Genomic DNA, 18,282 nt, shown 5'->3' with positions numbered 1-18,282 from the left:
TGTCAAAACAAATAGGATCTATGTACACCTACCAGCAGAGAAAAATTCTAAGGAGGAAACTGCGGCTCCAATTAAACTCTCTACATAAAATAATTTATACTAATAAGAAGTGAACAAATCCAACAATGAGGGATTCCAGGATCAAGTCTTGATTTATTAGACTATCTTGTTTATTTGTTGGTTTGGCTGAGGTGATCGTTTAAATTAAGTCTCTTAAAATAAGCCTGCAGCTGTGAAAATATATCATATTGAAGATTTGACACTGGCTAACATTATCATCAATTCTTCATAAGAGACAATGATAACTAAGAAACATTAATTTAAATAATGTCTTAAGGACTTCCCTGGTGGCACAGCGGATAAGAATCCGCCTGCCAATGCAGGGGACACAGGTTCAATCCCTGTTCCAGGAAGATCCCACATGCTGCGGAGCAACTAAGTCTGTGCGCCACAACTACTGAGCCTGCGCTCTGGAGCCCGCGAGCCACAACTACTGAGCCCACGTGCTGCAACTACTGAAGTGTGCGCCTAGACCCCGTGCTCCACAACAAGAGAAACCACTGCAACGAGAAGCCTGCGCACCACAACGAAGAGTAGCCCCGCTCGCCACAACTAAACAAAGCCCGCGCACGGCAGCAAGACCCAACGCAGCCAAAAAAGTAAAAATAAAATTAAATCTTAAAAAAAAAAAAGTCTTAAAGTTTTTAAAGCAAAAAACAAATCATTAAGATGATGGCTTAAATTCTCATTTTAGCATGTATCTTATAGGAAGAATTTTTTGGACAAAATTCCCAAAAACTTTTTAAAAGGTTTCAGAAAAAGATTAACATTTTACTAGAGCTGTTACTTCAGAAGCAGTCAGAAACACAGTTTAATCCCTGCATAACATGCAATTTACCATGCAATTTACCATGAAAAAGGGTTCTTTTACTTTGCTGGTTGAAACTTGAAATGCCCTTTATTTCTAAATTATTTAACATCCCAAATTACTTCCCCCTTGCCCTCCATGAGATGCAAGAGGGACTAGGACTTATCTTCTTTGACAAGCAATGACTTTGCTGAATGTGAAGTAGTATTTTTAAAAGCCTTAATATTTTTTAAAAGCTTCTGAACAACCATGAAAGAAATGTCCAAAGTTCCAAAACTATTATAAGTTGGGGCATAAAATAGGCTAAGTTCAATTTTAATACGGACTATTTTTTACATTTACATTTTCCTTTCAAAATAATCACATAAAATTACAAATAGGACTTACAGTTAAAGAAAGCAAGCTGATTGTTATCTCCTATGTCACTAATAGAAAAGAAATAAAAAAGGAAATAAACCCACAATAACCACCTTCTAAAACGGCCCTCGTAATGATTCTCTCTTTCTGGTACTTCATACCTCATCCTACGTTGAAGAGGGCTGACCTGTGTAACCAATAACATATAGAAATAATGGAGTGTGATTTCTGAGGCTAGATCATAACAGTCACTGCTTCTGTCTCACTCTCTCTTGGGGAAGCCAGGTGCCATGTTGTGAACAGGCTCCAGCAGTCCTATTGAAAAGTCCATAAAACCGTAAAAACTTAGGTTTTCTACCAACAGGGAGCACCAACATGCCATTCATGTAAGTGATCTTGGGGCAGATTTTCCAGCTCCAGTTAACCTTCAGATGACTGTAGCCCCAGCCAACATACTTGACTACAACTTCACAAAAGACCTCAAGCCAGAACCATTTCCAAATTCTTGACCCTCAGAACAATGAGATAACAAATATTTGCTATTGTTCTTATTATTGTATGGGAAATAACTGGGGGAGTGGGCAGGTGTCCAGTCTCAGAATTTCTGGAATCACTTCTTTGTGCTGGCAACCTTGGTGACCTTGAGCATGCTGAACTCGCAGTCTTGATCAGGGGCCAGCCTCCCCCACTGTGACAGTATCACCAATCTGGATGCCCCTGAAGCGGCGGGACAGGTCCATGGACATATTCTTATGTATTTCTGGATGTAGTGGAGGTAGTCTCAGCGGACAACAATAGTCCTCTGCATCTACATCTTGGTCACCACACCAGATAGGATCTGCCCTCAGATGGAGACATTACCAGTAAAGGGACATTTCTTGTCAATGTAGGTGCCCTCAATGGCCTTCCGGGTGCCTTGAAGCCCAGGCCAATGTTCTTGTATTGCGGGAGCTTCTCCTCGACAGTTTCTCCAAGCAGGACCCTCTTTTTATTTTGAAAAATGGTGTCTGCTGCCTTTGGTAGGGACGTTCAGTCTAGGAGTCACTCCGTATCTAATATATGCGGCTTCACAATTAAATACCAAAACGACGGGCTCCTTGGATTAGCCCTAGGACTTAGTTCTCACAGAACTAACCCTAAGGCCCAAGAAAACCACCCCATAAGATGTGGATTTTAAGAAGGTGACTCCTAAAATGCTTGTGCCTCTATTAAACTCCAAGTGTGGAACCCCCAGGATTTAGAAGGCTCTAATCTAGATTAACACAAAGACACATGCCCTCTACTTGATTTAATCCCTAGGAAATTGAGGACTCTGGCAATTAACTCCCAAACTGGGGCATGTGGTCCCACTCCTTAGCACACTCTTCTGAGACCCAGAACAGGACCTACAGCCTTGGCACCAGCCCCCAGCCCACACCTGAATTCTATTGGTTTTAAGACAATAAGTTGTGGGTAATTTATTACATAGCAACAGATAACTAACATAACAGTGGAAATAATACTAAGAGCAAAAGGAAGACACACAGATTTCCAAACACTAGAAAGCAAATGGAAGTGTGTGGACAGACGAAAGAGATGAGGAAGCCATAGTCCAGAATAAGTTCAAGAGGGGATATAGTCAAAGAGGAGACATTTGCTAAGCCCAGCCTCAAAGAGAACCAGGCTCACAGTGAGCAGGTATGCAGGCAGGACTGAAGAAGAGGGATTGAAAATAGTAGTTTAAATGAAAGTCTGTCCAAACAACTGTAGTTGTCCTATATCTTATTCTACTCTCTGCCCCAGAAAAAAAGAATTTGCAACCAGAGAACATTTCTCTTTAAAAATTACTTGAACGGGGGCCTCCCTCGTAGTACAGTGGTGAAGAACCTGCCTGCCAACGCAAGGGATACAGGTTCGAGCCCTGGTCCGGGAAGATCCCACATGCCGCGGAGCAACTAAGCCCATGAGCCACAACTACTGAGCCTGCGCTCTAGAGCCCGAGTGCCACAACTACTGAAGCCCAGATGCCTAGAGCCTGTGCTCCGCAACAAGAGAAGCCCGCGCACCGTAACGAAGAGCAGCCCCTGCTCGCCGCAACCAGAGAAAGCCCTCGCGTACCAACGAAGACCCAATGCAGCCAAAAATAAATAAATAAATAAATAAAATTTATTAAAAAAAAAAATTACTTGAACGGAAATTCCGTGGCGGTCAGTGATTAGGACTCCACGCTTTCACTGCCAAGGGCCCGGGTTCAATCCCTGGTCAGGGAACTAAGATCTCACAAGCTGCGCGGAGCAGCCAAAAAACAAACAAAAATTACTTGAACTACCTGGGGAAAGTAAGTCTGCTAGGGTGAGTGATGGGTCCCCCGGAGTAAGGCCCTCTTCATTCTGAATCCAGGTGTGCCCTGACTATTAGGCTCTTTACAGACCATTCATCCTAAAGAAAAGCCTGCCCATCAGCAACCTCAAAGAAGTCAACTGAGGCCAGTTATCATTCCTGTTCACCTATTCAAGGAAGAAACAAACAGAAAACAATGCTCTAAACCTCCACAATCTACCTAAGGAAATCAGTCCAGTCACCAGCTAAGCTTTCAAATTTAAAAGGAAAACCATCAGCACAAGAATGAAAGCCCAAGATAAAAGAGACAAAACTAACCCCAGAGGAAGATAATTCCCGATTGCTATAAACAAGTGCTATCAAGTCAGAGAGGTACAGCAAAAGCTTTCCAAGCTTCCTTTTAGACTATGAGTATAGGTATCTGAATTATAAGAAATAAATTTTTTCTCTTTAAAGAGCACCCTAAAATTTATATATTAAACATACACACAGTGCAGAGTGGTAATTCTAAGAAAAACTAAATTTACAGCTAAAAACACTCTCTCTGCAATATTAGTTTCTACCTATCAAATGACAATCTCTTTAACAGATGGGAGAGTTAGGAGAGTACTCAATGCAGTGGTACCCTAACATTAAAAAGACTTTTCAGAACTTGAAAATTAAGCTAAGTGAAAGAACATCAAACACAAAAGATCATATATTGTGTGATTCTATTTGTATGAAATGTCCAGAATAGGCAAATTCATAGAAACGGAAGGTATAGGAGTAAGTGCCAAGGGCGATTAGGCAGAGAAAAGGGAGAGAAAAGGGAGCGATGACCAATAGGGAGGGGTTTCTTTTGGGGGTGATAAAAATGTTCCAGAATTAGAAAGTTTGCACAACTCTGAATATACTAAAAACCACTGAATTGTATACTTTAAAACAGTGAATTTTATAGTATGTGAATTATATCTCAATAAAGCTATTATTTAAAAAAAAGACTTTTCAGAGAAAAAAGGCTCTGGTTCCAAACCAATGTTTGGCAAAGCTTATACAGGAAAATTTTGTTAATCACTTTCACAAATGACTGACCAACCTTGGAGAAAAGCCTATGCCAGGACTTGTTTTAATAATCTAAATAGGCAAAAACTCTTTCTGATAATTCTGAATAAAGCTTTCAAATGATCACAAACTGTTTAACTTCATAAGGAGTTCTGGTCTTATTTTCTTAATAACTTTCTTCATTAAGCAGTTTTTCTTAAGTGCTTGGCAAATAGTAAATGCTATTAAAAATAATTTAACAAACATTTCTTAGTACGCAATTTATCTTGGCACATTCACATTCTGAGATCATACATTTATACCCTAGAAGCATTCCTAGGAGGTTTCTCAGATAGTGAGCCCTTCTTGTGGTATTCATGCATTTTGTTTTCCATAAGGATTTTTTTTTTAATTTATCAAAGCTTTGTAACTTAAACCACAAATTTAAAGTGAGTACAATGAATACTTGGCAAAATATTTTTTAAGGTTGCATATTATAAAGAAACTTTAGAGCAATTTGCTCTAAAGGTATACTGTTCTTCACAGTGGAAAAAATGCAAAGTGACTTGCAATTCTCTTTACAAACCATTTAGGACATAAGTGTCTACAGAAAGAAAGATAAAAAGCATTTGACAAAATACAACATCCCTTTATGATAAAAATTCTCAACAAATTGGTATAGAAGGAATGTACCTCAACATAATAAAGGCCACATATGACAAGCCCACAGCTAACATCATATTCAACAGTGAAAGGTCGAAAACTCTTTCTCTAAGACCAAGAACAAGACAAGGGTGACCACTCTCACCAATCCTACTGAACATAGCACTGTTAAGTTCTAGCCAGAGCAATTAGGCAAGAAACACAAGAAAAGGCATTCAAATCAGAAAGAAGTAAAATTGCCTCTGTTTGTACATGATATGATCTTATACACAGAAAAACCCTAAAGACTCCACCAAAAAACTATTAGAACTAATAAACAAATTCAGTAAAGTTGCAGGATACAAAAATCAATATACAAAAATCAGTTCCATTTCTATACCCTAAAACAAACTATCAAAAAGAGAAATTAAGAAAAGTCCCATTTACAATAGCATCAAAAAGAGTAAAATACTTAGGAATAAATTTAACCGAGGAAATGAAAAATCTGTATAGTGAAAACTATAAGATTTTGATGAAGAAACTGAAGAAGACACAAATAAATGAAAAGATACTCGTGTTCATGGATCAGAAGAATTAATATTGTTAAAATGTCCATACTACCTAGAGCCCTTAGAGATTCATTGCAATCCCTATCAAAATTCCAATGGAATTTTCCACAGAAACAGAAAAAAAAATCCTAAAATTTGTGTGGAACCACAAAAGACCCCAACTAGCCAAAGCAATCCTAAGAAAGAACAAAACTGGAGGTATTTTACTTCCTGATTTCATACAATAATACAAAGCTGAAGTAATCACACAGTATCATACTAGTACAAAAATAGACATAGACCAATGGAACAGAATCAAGAGCCCAGAAATAACCCTTGCATATAAAGTCAACCAATATTTGACAAAGGGGCCAAGAATATTCAGTGGGGAAAGGACTCTTCAATAAATGGTAGTGGGAAAACTGGATAACCACATGCAGAAAGACATTGGAACCCTATTTTACACCACTCACAGAAATTAACTCAAAATGAATTAAAGACATAAACATAAGACCTGAAACCATAAAACTCCTAAAACAAAAACACAGGGAGAAAAAGCTCCTTGACATTTGTCTTGACAACAATTTTTTGGATATGACACCCAAAGCACAAGCAACAATGCAAAAATAAACAAGTGGGACTGAATTAAACTAAAAAGCTTCTGTACAGAAAAAGAAACAATCGACAAAATGAAAAGGCAACCTACAGAATGGGAAAAAATATTTGCAAACCATCTATCTGATAAGGGGTTAATATTCAGAGGGCCTGAATAGACATTTTTCCAAAGAAGACACAAATGGCCAACAGGTACATTAAAAGGTGTTAAACATCACTAATCATTAGGGAAATGCAAATCAAAACTATAGTGAAATATTACCTCAAATAGAATAGCTATCAGCAAAAAGACAAGCGATAACAAATGCTGGTGAGGATGTGGAGAAAAGGAAACCCTGGTGCATGGCTGGTAGATATGTAAACTGGTACAGCTACTACAGAAAACAACATGGATGTTCCTGAAAAAATTAAAAATATAATTCAGCAATCCTACTTCTTTTCTGGGTATATACCAAAAAATATAATTCGGGGCTTCCCTGGTGGCGTAGTGGTTAAGAATCCGCCTGCCAATGCAGGGGACACGGGTTTGAGCCCTGGTCCGGGAAGATCCCACATGCCGCGGAGCAACTAAGCCCGTGCATCACAACTACTGAGCCTGTGCTCTAGAGCCCGCGAGCCACAACTACTGAGCCTGCGTGCCACAACTACTAAAGCCCGTGCACCTAGAGCCTGTGCTCCACAACAAGAGAAGCCACTGCAATGAGAAGCCCAAGCACCGCAACAAAGAGTAGCCCCCGCTCACCGCAACCACAGAAAAGCCCACGTGCCGCAACGAAGACCCAACGCAGCCAAAAATAAAATAAAATAAATTAAATAAAATAAATAAATTTAAAAAATATATATGTATATAATTCAGCAATCCTACTTCTTTTCGGGTATATATCAAAAAAAAAAAATGAAATCACTATCTTGAGATATCTGCATTCCCATGTTCATTGCAGCACTATTCACAATAGCCAAGAAATGGAAACAAGTCAAGTGTCCATCAATGGATGAATGGATAGAGAAGATGTGGTATACATATATTTATATATATTCAATGGAATATTATTCATCCATGAGAAAGAAAGAAATCCTGTCATTTGCAACAATATGTATGGGGCAGGGCCTTGAAGGCATTATGTTACGTGAAGTCAGACAGAGAAAGACAAATACAGGTCACCCTTCAACAATGTGGTGGTTAGGGCCGCTGACCCCCATGTGGTTGAAAATAGTCATCCCCTGGTTTCCTCAAAGGACTGGTTCCAGGACCTGCCTTGGATACCAAAATCCTCAGATGCTCAAGTCCTATTGTTGGCCCTTAGTATTCGCAGTTTCACATCCTCGGATTCAACCAACTGCAGATAATGTAGTATGTATTTATTGAAAAAAATCCACGTATAAATGCACCTACACAGTTCAAACCTATGCAGTTCAGGGTCAACTGTACAGTATGGTATCACGTACATGTGGGATCTAAAAAAGCCAAACCCATAGAAACAGAGATTTAGAATGGTGAGTGCCAGGAACTGGGGGTGGGAAAAATGGGGAGATGCTGGTCGAAGGGTACAAACTTCCACTTACAAGATGAATAAGTTCTGGGGATCTAATGTACAGCATGGTGACCCCAGTTAACAATACTACATTATAGGGCTTCCCTGGTGGCGCAGTGGTTGAGAGTCTGCCTGCTAATGCAGGGGACACGGGTTCGAGCCCTGGTCTGGGAGGATCCCGCATGCCGCGGAGCGGCTAGGCCCGTGAGCCACAACTGCTGAGCCTGTGCGTCTGGAGCCTGTGCTCCGCAACAGGAGAGGCCACGATGGTGAGAGGCCCGCACACCGTGATGAGGAGTGGCCCCCACTCGCCGCAACTAGAGAAAGCCCTCGCACAGAAACGAAGACCCAACACAGCCAAAATAAATAAATTAATTAATTAAAAATAAATAAATAAATAAATAGCACCACAAAATTAAATTTATAAAAAAAACAAAACAAAAGAAACAATACTACATTATATGCTTGAAAGTTGCTAAGAGAGTAGATCTTAAACATTCCCACCACAAAGAAAAAAAGGTAATCATGTGAGGTGCTGGAGGTGTTAACTAACCTTACTGTGTTCATTATTCCACAATATATGTGTATCAAATCATCACTTCGTACAGCTTAAACTTACACAAAGTTATATGTCAACTATATCTCAATAAAGCTAGAAAAAACAGAAAGATAACCCTGTCTATATAGAATAGTAAAATGAAGAGGAAACAGCTTCTTCATAAAACAAGTAGATATGTTCTGTGTGTTGCAAACTATACAAGTATAAAAATATAAGGAAAAAGGTGAACAATTCAGGAGATGATACTGTAAGCAATAGCTAAAATATACATATACAGAAAAACCTTGAGACGATGAAAGATTATGGTCAGTACAGCTTTAAAAAAGGCAGAATCAAGGTTTAGGGTATAGGGTGTTGGAACACCTAAAGCTTTCCACACTAGAGCTTGAATTCACACATCAATTACAGATGTGTGATACTATCGATATGAAAAAGGACAGCATTAGTATCCAAAATCTACCATAAAAATGAAATAATTCTAAGACAAAATTGGCCATATGTGATTTTTTAAAGCTGTTTCAAGTAGAAAACATTATAAAAAGATGACCACTTTGCAATCTTCTCTTTGGATAAAAAATTTAAATCTCAGTGGAAAACAAATTACCCATAAATCTGTAATTCAGTGATCACCACTCCTTACACATTAGTGTATTTATATCTAGTCTTTTTTTCCTCAGCCTAAATACTCACATAATATACCACATACGTGTTTTTCTTTATTACAAAATTACAAGCATGCTCTCTATATAAAACCTACATACTACTCTTTTCACTTAACATATGTTCCCATGTCATTAAAAATTATTGGAAACATGTTTATGGCAATATAATACTTCAAATTATGGATGTTCCATAATTTGGCATTAAACTGTTGTCAGTTTTTCATTATTATTAAAAATGCTACAGTGAATATTTTTATATATAAATCTTTGAATCCGATCATTTCCTTGGAAAAAATACCTAGAGGTATGATCTCTCAGCTAAAGAATCTGAATATTTTTAAGACTCTTGATATAAGGTGAATTGCTTTCCATTGAGACACTTATATGCCTCACCGATAATCCACAGTGATGAAAGTGCTTATCTAAAGTTTGTTTATGTGTCCACCTCTCTAAAGAGACTCTAAGCTCCTGTGGGAACTTATATTCATGGTATATTCATCTTTGTTTCCTGGTAACATCTTTGTATCTCTGTATCTATCTACAGAGTTGATACTAAATAAATGGCTACTGAACTGAATTACAGCACAATGGCAAAACTGTATTCTCCACCTAAAAAGAATAAGAAATCCTCATTAGGAACATACATGTCTCACCTCTGCTGCTGAAGCAAAAGAATCAGTTGATGTGACACTCAAGGTGTCTCTCAGGCCAAAGTCATCCATATTCCCCTTCATGGTGATATCTGTATCTTTATCTTAAAAGAAAAGGTGAAAAGTTCAGAAATTGACATTCCTTGTCATTGCCATATTTCATATGCTATGGTTGGTTTTTCTTCTTCTTTTTTTGTTTAAACATCAGTCTTTATTTAGGATTCTGGAATCTAAAAGGAAAACAATACAAATCAATGGGGTATAATCTGACAAGACTCTCAAAGTGCTTCAAACTGATTCTGAACACTGCCAAGCAGAGGAGAAAGTACTATAAAGGAGACATGTTTATTTTTAAAAGATATTAAACTATTTCAGATTTTAAAAGCTTTTGAGTAAATAATAACTTAAACTGGTATATAATAACTGGAGTTGGATTATCTACCAGCTATCAGCATATACCACAGATAGTTTGAAACAGAGCAATTTAAGTTGCAAGTGGCCTTGCCCAAATTGGGATAATTGGTAGGTTCATTCAAATTAAATGAATTATTCGCATAAAATGTTGTCTGGCCAGTCACTTGTGATAAACTGACCAATTAAAATAACTCAGGAAGATATCTTCAGTCTTTAAGGTCTACTTTAAAACACTGAAAGGCCCAAAATGATCTGGTTTAGGCCCCTGATGTTTATTCTGCTTACTTGAGGATCAAATATAACTGCCCCAATGATTTTTTTTTAATTTATTTATTTTTTGGCCACACTGTGGCGGCTTGTGGGTCTTAGTTCCCCAACCAGGGATTGAACCTGGGCCCTTGGCAGTGAGGGCACAGCGTCCTAACCACTGGACCGCCAGGGAATTCCTCCCCAATGATTTAAAGGGTTGAAAAAGTTTAAAGGCATTTGTAAATGGCTAATATGACCATACCAAGACAGGCTACCTGTTACCAATACAAAGCATTCTGAATGTCGATGTCAATATCTTCACATACTATCATCAGGAATCTAACTGTTAACATTACATTTTCATTGGTACAGCTACTATGGAGAACAGTATGGAGGTTCCTTAAAAAACTAAAAATAGAGCTACCATATGATCTTGCAATCCATTCCTGGGCATATATATGGAGAAAAACATGGTCCGAAAGGATACATGCACCCCAATGTTCATTGTAACACTGTTTACAATAGCCAAGACATGGAAGCAACCTAAATATCCATCAACAGAGGAATGGATAAAGAGGATGTGGTACATATATACAACGGAGTCTCATTCAGCCATAAAAAAGAACGAAATAATGCCATTTGCAGCAACATGGATGGACCTAGAGACTGTCATACTAAGTGAAGTAACTCAGAGAAAGAGAAATATCTTAATGATATGGCTTATATGTGGAATCTAAAAAGAAATGATACAAATGAACTTACTTACAAAACAGAAACAGACTCACAGACTTAGAGAAGGAACTTATGGTTAGCAGGGAGGAAGGGTGGGGGGAAGGGATAGTTAGGGAGTTTGGGATTGACATGTACACACTGCTGTAGTTAAAATGGATAACCAACAAGGACCTACTGATTGGTACAGGGAACTCTGCTCAATATTATATAACAACCTAAATGGGAAAAGAATTTGAAAAAGAATATATATATATATATATATATATATATATATATATATATATATATATATATATAACTGAATCACTTTTCTGTTTATAGTTTTTTAACTATCACAATATTGTTAATCAACTATACTCCAATATAAAATAAAAAGTTTAAAAAAAATTACATTTTCAAACAAATTCAGTACCCGCTTATAGATGTGACTACATTGTAGCAAGCAACTGATACTCTTCAAATTCTATCACAAGTATGAAAAAAGCAAAGAACAAAATATATACAGATTTTTACTTTGATTTTCAATCTGCTAAATTTGTCAGATACTTAATCTTCTTTGAAAAGAAATCGGAAATCTCTTTGGCTTTCATTAATTCAAATTTCTATTCCATCATTTTTTCCCAAAATAAAGTTCATTACCTTTACCATAAATGTTCCAAATCCTGTTTACAACCCCCAAGTACCAGAAAACAGACCTTTTGTGATGCTCTACAGGAAGTGTAAAGTTTTAAAAAATCCAAACCATTAATTTAGTTGAAACTCAAAAGTTTTGCCATTTGTATTCCAATCTCTAAGCCAAGCAGAAGAGCGAATTGGGACAAGGTTCATTCCTATTAAAGTATCAAAAATAACCATACGCATAGCATATTTTTTTCTACTTTATATTTGGTGGGACCATAGTTGACAGTTTAACCATTTATCTTCCAAAATTAAGTTATAATTGTTTTCAAATGAAGCTTACATCAATCCTTTTAAAATACCTAACTTGTCAGTTCAAAATCCTACTACAAAATGACTATTAACAGAACAAAATCTGAGGTTAAATTATTCTATTTTCAAAAATAAAAGTTCCTTTAGGAATTTAAAATTTTTTCATCAAACTTGAGAACAAAACAACATAATCGTTTTACACTTATAAACAGCTATAAAACTGGTATTTTGGGGCACTCAGGTATCCAGAAAAATTCCCAGTATTCTCTTTTCATTGCATATATGACCTTTGAAAATACATACACAAACTCTGAGGAATCAATTATTTACAAAATTAAATCAGCATTCATAACTTTCAAACCTTCATCTTCTTATTTTCCATCATTGGTATTAATTCTGCAAAACAAAAAATCACAGTACAACCTTCATTATGCCAAAGCACGTTTAAAGTGGGATTAAGTTACAAGTCAACTAAGTTAAATCTTGGTTCCATATGCCTTTTGCTATTTTCGGAGTAGAACACAGACATTTATCTTATGTCACTTTACCTTTCAGACATTACCCAGGAGCTGTTAAAAGTCTGTTTTACTTCACTCAACAGTAACCAGCCATTCAATGTCATCCAGATCAGCTACCATGGTTGTATTTTATTTTTTTTTAAATCTAACAAAGAAAAGTGGCTCAGAGGAACTGGAAAGTCTTACTCATTAAACCCAACTTCATAAACCACAGACCATATCTCTCATTTCAGTAACTGTTATGATTCCTGGAATGACAGCTTAATAATTATGAAGAGAAATAATACATCTGTTTTTTAGATAAGCCAATAAAAAGTATAAAGAAAGAATATTGGGCAATATTTAATTGCTTTTGTGCAGTTTTAAAATTTTAATTTTTTTTTTTTTTTTTTTTAAGTTTTGGCTGTGTTGGGTCTTCGTTGCTGCGTGCGGGTATTCCCTAGTTGCAGTGAGCAGGGGCTACTCTTCTTTGTGGTGTGTGGGCTTCTCATTGTGGTGGCTTCTCCTGTTGCGGAGCACAGGCTCTAGGCATGCAGGCTTTAGTAGCTGTGGCATGCGGGCTCAGTAGTTGTGCCTTGTGGGCTCTAGAGCGCAGGCTCAGTAGTTGTGGCGCTCGGGCTTAGTTGCTCCGAGGCATGTGGGATCTTCCTGGACCAGGGCTCGAACCCGTGTCCCCTGCATTGGCAGGCGGATTCTTAACTACTGTGCCACCAGGGAAGCCCTGCCACATGTATTCTTTACTCAAGTTTTCGGTTTCTCTTGAATCTTCTCCAACATATACATTTCTCTCCTTCTGTTTCCTTGCCCCATGCTACCCAGGAACACATACTGTTTTATAATATGCAGCTCAAGTACTATCTAACCCCTGCATGCATTCTCCTCCATAAACTACTTAATTTGTTGCTTCTATGTCACGCAGTACAGAAAAGATGTTAAAACCATGGGTTCTGGAGCCAGACAGCTTAGATTCAGTCTGACTCTGCTACTTTTTAGCTGTGTAACCTCGGGTAAGTTTCTTATCTTCTTCATTCCTCAGTGTTTTCAACTGTAAAATCGGAATAAAATCTACCACACGGGATTGTGTGAGAATTAAACAAGTTAATACAGTCGGCCCTCCATAACTACAGGTTCCACATCAGAGGAGCCAACTAACCACAGATGGGGGAAAAAAAAATCCAGAATATTCCAAAAGGCAAAGCTTGAATGTGCTGTGTGCCAAGAACTATTATATAGCACTTACATTGTATTTGCAACTATTCACATAATATTTACATTGTACTAGGTATTATAAGTAATCTAGAGATGATTTAAAGTATACAGGAGGATGTGCACAGGTTATATGCAAATACTACAACATTTTATATAAGGGACTTGAGCATCCACGGATTTTGGTATCCATGGGGAGTAGGGATGACTGTATATGTAAAGTAAGCACTGGATAAATGTTAGCTATTCATATTATTATGCAAAAGATAAGGACATACCATTTAATATACTCTCTGAATCTTTATTTAATTACTGCCTGAATATGCAACCTGTCTGTCCAGCTGAACTGAAACAACTTGAGTGGATGAACTTTTTTTTTCTCTTTCCTTTTTCTTTCATTTTTTCTTTTTTCTGATGGTTCCTACAGTTCTCAGTACAGCATTGAACACATTGTAAACTTAATTATTTGTTCACATAAACTAAATAAAACTCGTTATTATAGACTGACCATTCTCAACACATGAAAAATCCCTATTTTAAAGCCTCTCATGTATTTCCCCTGGGTTATTTTGCCTGTTCCATGACTTTAACTTGTTTTAAGAGCACTGTTAAAATTCCTATGTTTCTAAAATCCAACCCTAAATTAATTAAACTTATGATACTATAAACGTGAAATATGCAGCTTAAGCCCCTTAAGGACTCATAATTAACCTTAGAAGTGCCTAAAAGAAAGCTTTCCACATAATAGGGTGATTAAATATTTAAAAAATGCTCCATGTGTTGCCTCATTGGCTCTCAGTGGGGCAGCTGTTTTTTTTTTTAACCTTCTTAAATAGTAAATCTAACATTTTTAAGAACATTTTTTTACATGTCTCAATCATCCAGAACTTTTAAAACATTCATGCATAGACATAAATTATGTTCTTTGGAAGAACACTGAAAGTATACTGTTTACTTTTAACTAAATAGTCATATATTTTAGGCCAAAAATCTGACTGGATTCAAGTCTTCCTCCTTCTTTAACAATCTCATAATTCACATATTAAGTTTTTTCCAAAGCAGAATTTGCTTGAAAGTTATACAAAGAAAAAGAAAAAAACTAGAAGACACTTCAGCTCTGGAACTTGGAACCTCAAGCCTGGATCTATTTCTTTAAACCAAACCAAGTGGGTTTTCTGCATGTCTCACTCTTGCCATGCCCAGGCATATTCTATTTTCTGTCACTTAGAAGGCATCAGGTCTATTTTAACTTCAGCAGATTCTAGTGGAGATTCCAAAGATGCCACTCTTCTTTTCAAATCCAGGCTGTCCACTGTGAATTTTATAACACCAACAAGAAGAGGAAGCCTGCCAAATGTCTCAATGTCATCTGACTTCTATGTCAGCAGCTATTCTCCAGATGATTTTTAGCAGTTTAAATATGACGTGGAACCTTATCTTTTTTATGGTTTTATTAAAAATGGAAAAGGTCCTGCTGCTGACAAGTTATTTTCCAGAATCTGCTATAATCTGTTAAAATAATTAAGAAATCTAGAAAATTACTGCTGTTCTTTGTTTATCCTGTATGACTATGTGCTCCATCCGTACTGTGGATAATTTTTTACTCTCATTTATTTTAATACTACAGAAAAGTTTGAGAGAAAAAAACAAACTGGAATACAAAAACCAAAAACAACATAGGGGAGGGGGAATTGGATGAAGGTAGTCAAAGGTACAAACTTCCAGGTATGTAATGTAAAACATGATAAATATAATTTGCACTACTGGATGTTATATATGAAAGTTGTTAGGAGAGTGAATCCTGGGACTTCCCTCGTGGTCCAGTGGTAAAGAATCTGCCTTACAACGCAGGGCACATGGGTTCGATCCCTGGTCAGGGAACTAAGATCCCACATACCGCAGGGCAACTAAGCCCGTGCCACAACTACTGAGCTTGTGCGCCTCAACTAGAGAGCCTGCGTGCTGCACACTACAGAGCCGGGGCGTTCTCGACTCCACATGCCACAACTACAGACCCCACATGCTCTGGACCCTGCACGCCACAACTAGAGACAGAAAAACCCTCACACCACAACTAGAAAGAAGCCCGTGCACTGCAACGAAAGATCCCGCATGCCTCAACGAAGATCCTGCGTGCCACAACTGCGACGTGACACAGCCAAAAAGTAAATAAATAATAAATAAATCTAAAAAAGAGAGAGTAAATCCTAAGAGTTCACATCACAATAAAAATATTTTTTTCCGTATTTCTTTTTTTTTGTATTGCCTATTTCACCATTTTATTGTTTTATGTATTTTTTTATACAACAGGTTCTTATTAGTTATCTATTTTATACATATTAGTGTATACATGTCAATCCCAATCTCCTAATTCATCCCACCACCACCACCACCCTCCCCGCTTTCCCCCTTTGGTGTCCATATGTTTGTTCTCTACATCTGTGTCTCTATTTCTGCCTTGCAAACTGGTTCATCTGTACCATTTTTTTAGATTCCACATATATACGTTAATATACGATATTTGTTTTTCTCTGACTTACTACACTCCGTATGACAGACTGTAGGTCCATCCACGTCTCTACAAATGACCCAATTTTGTTCCTTTTTATGGCTGAGTAATATTCCATTATATATATGTACCACATCTTCTTTATCCATTCATCTGTCGATGGGCATTTAGGTTGCTTCCATGATCTGGCTATTGTAAATAGTGCTGCAATGAACATTGGGGTGCATGTGTCTTTTTGAATTATGGTTTTCTCTGGGTATATGCCCAGTAGTGGGATTGCTGGGTCATACGGTAGTTCTATTTTTAGTTTTTTAATGAACCTCCATACTGTTCTCCATAGTATCAATTTACATTCCCACCAACAGTGCAAGAGGGTTCCCTTTTCTCCACACCCTCGCCAGCATTTGTTGTTTGTAGATTTTCTGATGATGCCCATTCTAACAGGTGTAAGGTGATACCTCATTGTAGTTTTGATTTGCATTTCTCTAATTAGTGATGTTGAGCAGCTTTTCATGTGTCTCTTGGCCATCTGTATGTCTTCTTTGAAGAAATGTCTATTTAGGTCTTCTGCTCGTTTTCCGATTGGCTTGTTTGTTTTTTTAATATTGAGCTGCATGAGCTGTTTATATATTTTGAAGATTAATCCTTTGTCTGTTGATTCGTTTGCAGATATGTTCTCCCATACTGAGGGTTGTCTTCTCGTCTTGTTTATGGTTTCCTTTGCTGTGCAAAAGCTTTGAAGTTTCATTAGGTCCCATTTGTTTATTTTTGTTTATATTTCCATTACTCTAGGAGGTGGGTCAAGAAAGATCTTGCTGTGATTTATGTCAAAGAGTGTTCTTCCTATGTTTTCCTCTAAGAGTTTTATAGTGTCTGCTCTTACATTTGGGTCTTTAATCCATTTTGAGTTCATTTTTGTGTATGGTGTTAGGAAGTGTTCTAGTTTCATTCTTCTACATGTAGCTGTCCAGTTTGCCCAGCACCACTTATTGAAGAGGTTGTCTTTTCTCCACTGTATATCCTTGCCTCCTTTGTCATAGATTAGTTGACCACAGGTGCGTGGATTTATCTCTGGGCTTTCTATCCTGTTTCACTGATCTATATTTCTGTTTTTGTGCAAGTACCATATTGTCTTGATTACTGTAGTTTTGTAGTACAGTCTTAAGTCAGGGAGTCTGATTCCTCCAGCTCCGTTTTTTTCCCTCAAGATTGCTTTGGCTATTCAGGGTCTTTTGTGTCTCCATACAAATTTTAAGATTTCTTTGTTCTAGTTCTGCAAAAAATGCCACTGGTAATTTGATAGGGATTGCAGTGAATCTGTAGATTGCTTTGGGTAGAATAGTCATTTTCACAATATTGATTCTTCCAATCCAAGAACATGGTATATCTCTCCATCTGTTTGTGTCATCTTTGATTTCTTTCATCAGTGTCTTACAGTTTTCTGAGTACAGGTCTTTTACCTCCTTAGGTCAGTTTATTCCTAGGTATTTTATTCTTTTCTTTGCAACGGTGAATGGGATTGTTTCCTTAATTTCTCTTTCTGATCTTTTGTTGTTACTGTATAGGAATGCAAGAGATTTCTGTGCATTAATTTTGTATCCTGCAACTTTACCAAATCCATTGATTAGCTGTAGTAGTTTTCTCGTGGCATCTTTAGGATTATCCATGTATACTATCATGTCATCTCCAAACAGTGATAGTTTTACTTCTTTTCCAATTTGTATTCCTTTTATTTTTCTTCTCTGATTGCCTTGGCTAGGACTTCCAAAACTACGTTGAATAACAGTTGAGAGAGTGGACATTCTTCTCTTGTTCCTGATCTTTGAGGAAATGCTTTCAGTTTTTCACCATTGAGAATGATGTTTGTTGTGGGTTTGTTGTATATGGACTTTATTATGTTGAGGTAGGTTCCCTCTATGCCCACTTTCTGGAGAGTTTTTATCATAAATGGG

General features: G+C 37.2%; 1 protein-coding gene and 1 pseudogene across 4 annotated transcripts in view; both read right to left on the bottom strand.

Moving 5' to 3' along the window:
• The window catches only part of MIGA1 (mitoguardin 1), a 92,469-nt gene that overhangs the window by 18,993 nt on the left and 55,194 nt on the right, over positions 1-18,282 (bottom strand). For all 4 annotated transcript variants that reach the window (XM_007191770.2, XM_007191772.3, XM_007191771.2 and 1 more), the window contains exon 8: positions 9,776-9,876. In XM_007191770.2, the coding sequence (XP_007191832.1) occupies positions 9,776-9,876 (101 nt within the window). The remainder of the gene's footprint in view (positions 1-9,775; positions 9,877-18,282) is intronic.
• Positions 1,821-9,197, bottom strand: LOC114239090 (40S ribosomal protein S11-like; annotated as a pseudogene).

This window comes from Balaenoptera acutorostrata, chromosome 1, assembly GCF_949987535.1.
Source record: "Balaenoptera acutorostrata chromosome 1, mBalAcu1.1, whole genome shotgun sequence".
Taxonomy (NCBI): domain Eukaryota; kingdom Metazoa; phylum Chordata; class Mammalia; order Artiodactyla; family Balaenopteridae; genus Balaenoptera; species Balaenoptera acutorostrata.
The sequence above is the reverse complement of the archived record's forward strand: the minus strand, read 5'-3'. Positions and strand labels throughout refer to the sequence as shown.